General features: G+C 39.2%; 1 protein-coding gene across 1 annotated transcript; it reads right to left on the bottom strand.

The window, feature by feature from the left end:
• Positions 1-596: 596 nt before the first annotated feature.
• LOC130143144 (protein FAM240B-like) lies at positions 597-9311 on the bottom strand. Its single transcript, XM_056325774.1, has 3 exons — positions 9208-9311; positions 2276-2420; positions 597-971 (listed from the first exon to the last, which is right to left on the bottom strand). Exons 2-3 carry the CDS (start codon positions 2413-2415, stop codon positions 893-895), a joined length of 219 nt encoding a protein of 72 aa, XP_056181749.1. The 5' UTR covers positions 2416-2420; positions 9208-9311; the 3' UTR covers positions 597-892.
• Between the last annotated feature and the right edge of the window lie 382 nt (positions 9312-9693).

Raw genomic sequence — 9693 nt, 5'->3', positions numbered from 1 at the left:
TGACTGATGGCAAATGGGGGAGAGGAAACCTGCCATGCTTCTGAAGGTACTGATTGTTAAGGACTATACACTGGGTCTGAGAGGGAAAAAGTGTTAAAGGAAAAAGTGTGCTTGTTACTCATGATGACAGACAACTGTAAAAATGCATCAAGCTGCTCTGTGAAACAGAGATACCACTCCAGCTGTAGACAAGCCAGGTCAGGTACCAGAAGAAGCCTCAAAACTTCAAGTTGCTTTGTCTTTGCTGATACAGTATTTCAAGTTAACTAATGTGGGTTAACTAATTAAGCAACTCTTGTTGGTTTCTCACAGAGCCTGTTTCTCAGGATACATACTAATAACTTCACAGACTTTTAATACGGCATCCAGGATCTGTAACTCCCACCAAATTTGGCTCCACTAGTGATCTCGGATGTGATGGCATTGTTTGTACATGTCCCCTCTTCCTTAGTCTGAGCTGGGTTCTGCTGTGTTAAAAAAAAACAACAAAACAAACCCTCCACTACTTTTAAACAATTTTGAAAGAAAATAACTTCATTAGATTACAAGCAGTCTACACAGAAACTTAAATGTCATAGAAATTATTTTGCTGAGCACTAAGTGTGTAACTAAACTTTTTCCAGGTATCTACAGCTCAGTGAACCATGATTTATTAGTCTTGAAGACTTCAGAGTACTTCAGTCTCCGTGTATCGAATGAAGGGATGGGTACATAATTTTAAAAGCAGCAACAGAGATTTCATATATGAAACTTCTAACAATGACAGCTAATTAATTATAGCTCCTTTAAGGCACAAAGTAAAGTTGACTCAGCTTTTGCATCACACCATCATACTTTCCTACCAAAAAAAAAAAAAATTCTTTCTCCCCCAAACATGTGAAGTGTGGGATCTTCAACTAGACGGGTCTTCAGGTTGGGTCCTCAACATCTTTATCCTTTTTTCCAGCCTTTCCATCCATTCATTTCTGAGCCTAAGGACAGAAACACAGATCAGTTTGTTCCTATATTTTTACAGGGACCATGTTTATACTTCTCATGTTTTCCATCGGTGCTATCCTTTCGTGTTTTTTCCCAGTTCTCATGCAAACTGTCCTGCCCCTTCAGAGTGCTTTGCTGGATGGCACTTCAGGACCAGCTCTTCAATTCCAATTAGGGCTCACCTGAGCTTTGTGGTTCGTTTAATCTCCAGTGTGTTCTCTCTTAAGTGCCTCTCTGTGTGCTGGAATGATTTGTGATCTCCGCTGGACATTGCCTGCTGCCAGCTGCTGGGTAGCATCACCCAACATTTCCCCAGTCCCCCTCCTTCTTAGAAATACATTTAAAAAACATACTGCATAGAGGCTCCTGAGCACTGTTTGACTTGGAAACACCATGCATGTTGAAACTTCTCTTAGACACATAGTAGACATCTTTAGGTGATAGGTGGCACTTTGTTTTCTCTTTGGTAGTATCTAGGTACCACAGCAAGACTGCCTCAAATAGAAAAGACAGGAATTTCACAGCTGAGGAGTTCAGGTGTTGAAACCAGGTTAGTTATAAATGGGTAAAACATGCTAGGGACTAATTCCAGTGTTCCTTCATTCATGGTTATTAATGCAAGGCCATCCTTGCTCTTATGTTGTCAAACATCTATTCCAAAGAGGTGTATGAGGGAGATTGTGAAAAAATGCTTGCTCCTTGAATGATCTCAAGCCAAAATAGCCATCTCTGCATGCACCTTCAACTTATGGAGACTGCATGTGAAATAGAACTGTACCGATGTTGCCACATACTGGCCTTTCTCTTTGGGGTAAATATGACTGACGAGGTAAATATGGCTATGGATGATGGTTGCCTTGGTCAGTTAGCATACTTGGACTGTCTGTTTTATTATGGTTTTACCATACTGAAGTTAGGCCACCTTAATTAATTAAATCTAAAAGAAGGCCACAGAGAAAGAAGGTGGGCCAGGCACACATCTGTGCTATCTCTGCTGTGAACATAAGCCTTGACATTCAAGGCAAGCCTGCATTGCTAGATGTTGTCTTGATAACTCCAGAAAGTTCCACATTTTGGACCCGTTTATGGAACAAGTGTGAGTTAGTCTCTGTCCCATGAAGCCATAGCTTAGACACATTAGCATTAACACGTAAATTTGGAAAGCTTTATTATTTTCTAAAAATGTAAAAAAAATACTTTCAGCTTTCATTGCATGACTTAAATATAGGTATCACTTTTCTTTAAAAAAGAATTACAATCCAAACTCAAATAACCTTTCCAGACACAAACTACGCACTTTGTCAGAGCACTTTTTTGCTGACGTTCTTTTTCAATTTGCAGATACCGAGTTTGTTGTTCAATAGTCTTTTCCCAGAAGTTCCTCAGGTCACTGGTTTCACATCCCCGGACTTCATGACGTATATATTGGCTATTCATTTTCTCTAAAGGAGAAATTTGAAAGAACCATATGACAAGTTATTGGTTCCTCATCTGTTTGCATGGATAAAGCACACTTCTGCTATTTTGGATTTTCAAAGTGTTAGGGTCACACAGTTTCTCTTTTGTAAGATCAGGATAACATGACTCACCAAGCTTTTCATTTCTACCTCTGACACTTGAGGATACGCTGTCTGCAGTGATATGAATTCTTACTTGTTCACCTCAAATATCTCTCACCTCCATCTGCCTGTGATCTTTAAGCTCATAATGCAGTACAGTTCTGTTGTATTCTTTAGCCTAATGATTAAGCTACCTTTTACTGTAGTAAAAAATGGAAGGGAAATATAAAAATTACCAGATCTAATGGGATTGTTCCTCTCTGTTTTCATGTCTATAAAATGATAAAGGGACCATTGTAGATTAAGACTAGAACAATGAAGAAAAAGAGGTCTGGTGATTTGCTGTTAGTCATTATAATGCTTACCTTAGCTTTATTTGGGAATGAGGAAAATGTATATGTATAAAAGTATGTACATAATTTTGTAAGATGCTGACTTACAAAAGTCCCCTTGCTTATTAAATATTTCTCCCTCTTCTGCAATTTTCAAAAGAGAGCAAACTCACTGGATGTATTTATATATCAATTCCCACTCTGTAACTCCCCCTTCGTTTAATGTCCTGTTAAAAGTGAATTTTAGAGTGAATCTTTTCCTAGGAAAGGAGTATCTTACTCAGGATGACTCTTCATGGGCTAACAGTCAAGTCCATGTATCTCACATTACAGCCAGAAAATCATACAGTTTCAAAACTTCATTAAATATGGAATGAGTATATCTATGCTGCCTTCCAAATTACTGTGTGGTTTTGCATTGAACATGCCATTATAATATTTTCCAGAACATTTAATTTTTTTAGCAAGTATTTAGGGCCCTCTCATGCGTTATTTGAATTCATGGCAATTATTTGTAATTTATTTTAATCAGAGCCATGGAGATCTAGTAAACAAGCCCCTCAAGGCTAGCTTGGGAAAGCTTGAAGAAATTGCTGCCATTCCCCTGCCAGGCATCATAAGAAAAGCAAAACTGGGAACTGGTAATCTTTACATAATTTCTTTTGGAGATTTGGCTGTTTTGTGAAAAACTGAGAGACACATTATAAAGACTTTTAATGTAATATAAAAGTTATTATAATGTGCATATAAATAGAGCAAAAGCAGCCCTTTTAAAGAGGTCCCTTTCTTGTTGGGATTTCCCTGTGACTACCCTCTGGTTCCCTGTAAAACCTCCTCATGACATCCAAATGATAGAAGACCAGTATCTGAGCCTGACTTCTGCAGAAGAGATTTACTGAGCATGTTTTTCAGGTTCTATGCAAATTATAACTGTATAAATAAGTGTTGGCATCAGTCTGTAATATGAACTGCAAGTACAGCTGAACACCTCCATCTGTGGTAGGGGATAACCAATTCCAGGTCAAAAGTTCTCTTAATACAAGTAGGTCTTTTCATAAAGCATATGTAGTCTATAAATATCCCCATATATATCATCGCCAACCCAAATCTCTGTTCCCAGACAACAGTCACTACCCTTTTAAACTTCTTGTGTACCAGGAGTTATTATCTAAAAATATATGAAAAAGACGTGGTAACAACCTTTGGGTCAAACTAATGGACTTTCCATTCCAGGAGTTAATCTCTGAGAATAACAATATTGCTGAAGTGCAGCAAGCGAAATTCCCAGGTATTCCTGAAGCTTCAAAATAAACTGCCAGGAAATAATGTCTTCTGTTTTCTTTAATCAGAAGGGATTCCAAAGCATAAGAACTTGATCCTTCTGAAAGATTATGGATTATGAATTCCTGTTTAACATACTGGTGATGTGTCTTTTCTGTATATATGAGGGTGAATACCTCTTCTGAATAAGTCAAAGTTATCGAACTCATTGCCACAAGGTATGACTGAGCTCAAGTATACAATTTCAGAACACACATATCCTTTACTCGTTTTAAATACTCCGCCTCCTGGTTTGATTGCATATGTTCTTGGTGCTGCCTTGAATGTATTGTATATATGTATCTGTCCAACACCCCTCCCTACAGCAGAAAATCCCAAGAAAAAAGTTTTAAACCCAGTAAAAGAAAAGTTCAGAATTAGTTTTTATTGTTTCTCACTTTACACCTGGTGCCAGCAGTATTTAGAAGACTGTTAGAACCCCGTTGAGACTAAAAGTGTGTATAGCACTAAACATTATAGGTTTGGCTGAGGTGTTGATATTTCTTTTGGGTAGGGGTGTGAATTAGTGCTTTGTGTATTATTGTGGAATTTTCTTTGTGTGTGCTTGCTTCTGCACACTGAAAACATTGTCTGAGCCTGTCCTTCTTTCCTAACCTTTTATTTTGTGTTAATGTATGGATGCCTTGGTGCTGAATTGTCTCTTACTCAGCCCTTAATCTTCCTCTTTATTTTCCTTCCCTCTAATACTGGAGAACACTCAAATATGTATCAAAGCAACTGAACTTAGAATTTCTGCATCATTATTTACTGATCCTCGTACATCCTTGATAAGCACCAGTGTGTTAATGCACCAACATTTGCTTCTCTGAACTATAGAATCGTTCTACCCTAAATTACCTTTTATTTCAAGCCCTCTATTTGAGCCTGTTCACACAGTGATTGTAGGAACTGCACAATAACTCTGCTAAAATAACCCACCTGGTTTCCTTTGCCTGAACACTGTGTGCATAGGTGTTTGAATTCATCTCCATCCTGCCATCCATTTTAAAACCGTTGTCGTAGACCTTCAGGGTTGTATGGGCAATCAAGGATATCAAACCCAGTCTGTCAGTATTTCACTTGCCCTAAGACAAAGTTTTTGAGCTAAAATCTTCTCAGTGGTGGAAACACTGTATTTTCCCCTCCTACCTCAGCTTTTTTCAGAATGGAGTAGTAGGATTTAAGCCTGTATTGTGGCTTTGCACAAGGAGTTATCACCTGGATACAGTTTATTTTCATGCCTTCGAACCTCATTTGAAGCAGCAAAAGGGACTTTATTTAACAGGGAAAGAGAAGAATCAAAAAGACTTCATGGAAGCAGCCTCCAAAGCAGCCTAAACAAATAATCTCTATGTATAGTACAACAGCTGGTCAGAAATATACTGTTAAAGCATATAGGCACTTGTAATAGCACTTTTATAGATCTTGCAGTTAGGTCTGACTTAAACTACCCTGCAACGGCTAGGACTAAATGAAGCGTCATTTAAGCCTCCAGTGGCAATCCTTCAAGAGGACAATAACAAGAGCTTCTTTCTGGTAATCATCTTTGACAGGGCCCTGGTTGCAAGCTGGATAACAAATGTAGCTGCTTTCAAACAAAAGGAATAGCTGCATAAACGCTAGGAAGACTTTGTCCTACACAAGATGAAGATGATTGTTTATTTTTATATTTAATAATTTTAGAGCAGGTTGATATTATTTAGACCCAATTTGCTAAAGACGATCTTACAAAGGCAGGGAAGATGTGACACTAGCACTGTTATCCAGAACTCAAGAATTATGTTGGTAGAAAAAAAGAGGAAAGTAAGATCCATTCAATGTGACATCTTGACTTTTTTGTGAGTAAAAAAATCCATGGTTTGAGGGTGGATCTTATTGATTCTATGAGAAAACATTACCACCAGAAGAAACACACCATTTCATAGAGAGAACTGGAAGTCACAAATTTCTTAGCTAGAAAATGGTATGTAAAGAAAAGCATGTGTTTTTTTTCCCGTAGCAGACCATGATTTTATTTTAATTTGAATGTTAGTTTAACTAGGTTTTAAATTTATAAAGCATCTACACAAGTCAGAAAAGCTGTTTTTTCCCCTTCTTGTGCTTCTTGCATAGCACAATTGGTCAGAGTTTTCAGAGTGTTACGCTTCTTCCTAGAAATAATACAGTACTATTTTATTCATCTGCCTTTTCATGGTCCTTGCTTGGTGACTGTGCTTATTATATAAATGCATTGGATTAATATAAAATTGCACAATGTACAGGAGAATAGACTATTGATGCAAAGGCTGATATTTGACTTCAAAACAATAAGAAATCTGCTTTGATTTTAGAAAATGAGACTAGTAATCTCAGCCATGATTTCCCTCTTTTTTCCTTGCATCTTGGATATATCATTTATCTTTTGCTTCTGCACCTGGCAGCAATTCACATCTCAAAGGGCTGATTGAGGTTTGCTTTGAAATCCTGCCTGGGAAAGCACACCAGTTTCAAGTCTAACTTAGGTCTTCAGACCCTGGGTAAAACTCTTCTGGGGCAGAAGAAAGCACTTTATTTTAACCCCCTGTACCTTTCAGTTTGTGTGGCAGGTCACATGGTGCAATCTATGTCATGAACACCCTGAGCCTCAGTGCTGCTTGTGAGCAACATGAGGAGAGGTTTCTCACAGCTCTTTCTGACTGCCTCACTGGTGCACAGGTACAGAGCTGCACCTGTTGGAGCTGACCTGCAGCACCAGCCTGGGGATCGGAGAAGGCTAGTATAGTCTTCTGGTGCAAGAAGGTCCCCAACACTGTGCTGATCTCTTTCAAAAATTCATGAGAGTGTCTCATCAGCAAAGATGTGTGGCTTTGCATGTATACTGCACTGTTCTCTTTCCATTTGCACTTTGGCATTACTATCAATCTATGCTTTTGTAAACAGCACTGTCTGGAGATTGCAATGAAATAAAGGAATTCTAGGCAAGTGATTTACTCTGCTAGAAGAATTTCCTAGCTTGCCAGAATTTGAAGTGTGTGCTCTTACTAGGATGTGTGCACAGTCAGGAGGTTGTTCTTTGCATATAAACTCCAATCAAATTAATTGGACTTTTCCACACAATGGGAATTTTCTGTTTGTGAAAATGACAATGATACTGACATGTGACTGAGCAATACTAGTAGGAGTTACCTGAGTGCATGAGTTACAGGTGTGCATCTAGCTAATAAAGTCTAACATGCAGGTTAAGTAATTTTAGCGTGCAAGTTAAAATGTTTGCACTCAGGCACTATGCAGTAGTCTCTGTTCAATCATTCTCCTTGTTCCTAATACTCAAAGTTCATTATTACTTTTCTGTGAAAAGCTGATGGGTCTTAGTCTGTTCTTCTAATCTGGAGAAGAGCTGTACTCGAAATGTTTTGAGTTGTTAAAATTTTGGATCTTTTCTCATATGATATGTTTATGACAGAGAAATGTATTAAGGCAAGGCTTGTGGCCGCTATGTGGGTTTTGCATCTCATGCTGCTACAGTGGCAGTTTCAATGCCTTTGAATGCCAGGTACAGTGTTTTCTTCTGTCCTCATCTGTTTGGCCTCAGTTCTCTTTATCTGTTTTCACTGTTCCCTGGATACCAGACACCTGAATGATTGAATTATTGAACTGAAGGGAACTGATTCACTGCCTTGCTTTTCTGTACCAGAGGCCTCAGCAGTCCTCAGGCTGAGGGTTAAAATTCTTAAAACCTTTTGAGCAAAACACTTGAGGAATCAACAGTTTCATTTCCCTCCAGGTCATCCATTCAGCTATCCTAGTTCTGCTCCCTGTTTATTTATTTAGATACGTGCTCTCACTCTGTGGTCCTCATTGACTCTCCTCCCTCAGCCCGCCGCCAAGGGCTTCCAGGAGATGTCCCTTCACTTTCTCCTTCTCTGCCTTCATCTCTGTTGAGCTTCTCCCCATGGCAGCCCTCCAGCCTAACCTGGCTGACTCACACCTCTGCTTTCAAACATCTTTCTGACTGATTTCCCGGGCTCTCCCGCTCCCTCTGAAAAATCTCTCTCTACTTCTTGCTGGAACTGCATTTCTCCCCGACTGCTCAAGCAAATCTCACCAAACTTTCTCTGAAGCATGTTTTCAGTGCCCCTCTGCTCCCTAGCTTCTCCCACTCCCTGTGCCTGGCTCTCCATGGTGGCTGCTTGCATTCCTTCCACTGGCACACAGAAACAGAACTGTGGTGGCAGTCACACAGAGGCAAGTGTCAGGAGAACAGGCATTCGCAAGCATTGTGCAACACAGAATGTCCAAGTGCCTTTCTTGAGCTTTCCATAGATTTGTCCAACTCTTACTGACTTTTAACTTTCAACCTCTAAGGTGTATTTAAAGTGGCTGTAGTCTGCTTGTCTGAGCAGATGTTGTTTCTGATCACTAGATTTTCTCCACTGCCAGATACATTTGATACCTGATCCGATGAACTGCCGAGTTCATAAGATCAAGTATATAGCATAAATTAATATTTTTTAGTCAAGGATCTTGGACATGGTTTATTTTGTTGTTTTATTTTTAAGTACAGGAGGACTTGGTGGTCTAGGATCAAAGAAAATAAATCCTGCCTAGGGCTCAGGTTCTTCATTAAATCATCTGATTCTGACAAAACATACAAGAGAAACTGATCCTGATTCATTTGAAGATGTCTACCACTAAATTAAAAAACTTTCGGCAGCAAATTGCTGTTAAAAAACCTTTGTGTGAACAGTGTGTGTGTAACCTTGGCTACCCTTTAGCCCATCAGTTGAGAATGTACAGCCGCATCTCCTGGTATTTTATCCAGGGTTGTGGCATGGAAATTGCTCATGAATATTTTTTCTGTATCAATGCTACTCAGCTTCCTTAGAATGCTGCTAAACTGGGCACTCTTCCCTGGCATTTTCCTCATGCTCTCATCTTTCCTAGAATATACTTTTGTGAGAATTAAAGTTAGAGAAGAAACACATTTCTTGTTGACATTATTATGAAAATCTAACCACAAAAAACAAATCCTTACTTACCTTTGGAGTTGGGCTCTTCCTGGAAAGAAATCCTCTTTGTGACACAAATGAGGAATATTACTACTGCAGCCCTGGCTTCTCCAGTGTCACAGGGCAGTAATGAAATGCATCCCTCAGTACTTTTTATTTGGAGAGAGGGTAACATAAATCCTTCATCATATCAAGGTTATTTTGAACAGAACCAGCAGTGAGATAAGATCATTTAATGAACTTTGCAGCCCCCTGCCTGAGATGACCATGAAACACAGGCCCCTGTGAGAGCATGCATCCCTCCCACACTGGCAGATACCTCAGAGAGCATGACTTGGCAAGTGCTGAGGATTTTCTTTAAAACACGTACTAGTATTATCCGTTTTAATATTCCTCCTGTGAAGCTTGAAAAATTCCGCACTACTGTCTTAGCTGTAATGGAGGTTGAAATGGTGTAACAGATCACGCTTGGTTTTGCATTACAGGGTGACTTACAGAAGTATGCAGTACTCTGGA

Source organism: Falco biarmicus, chromosome Z (assembly GCF_023638135.1).
Source record: "Falco biarmicus isolate bFalBia1 chromosome Z, bFalBia1.pri, whole genome shotgun sequence".
Lineage (NCBI taxonomy): Eukaryota > Metazoa > Chordata > Aves > Falconiformes > Falconidae > Falco > Falco biarmicus.
This window is presented reverse-complemented; position numbering and strand designations above follow the sequence as displayed.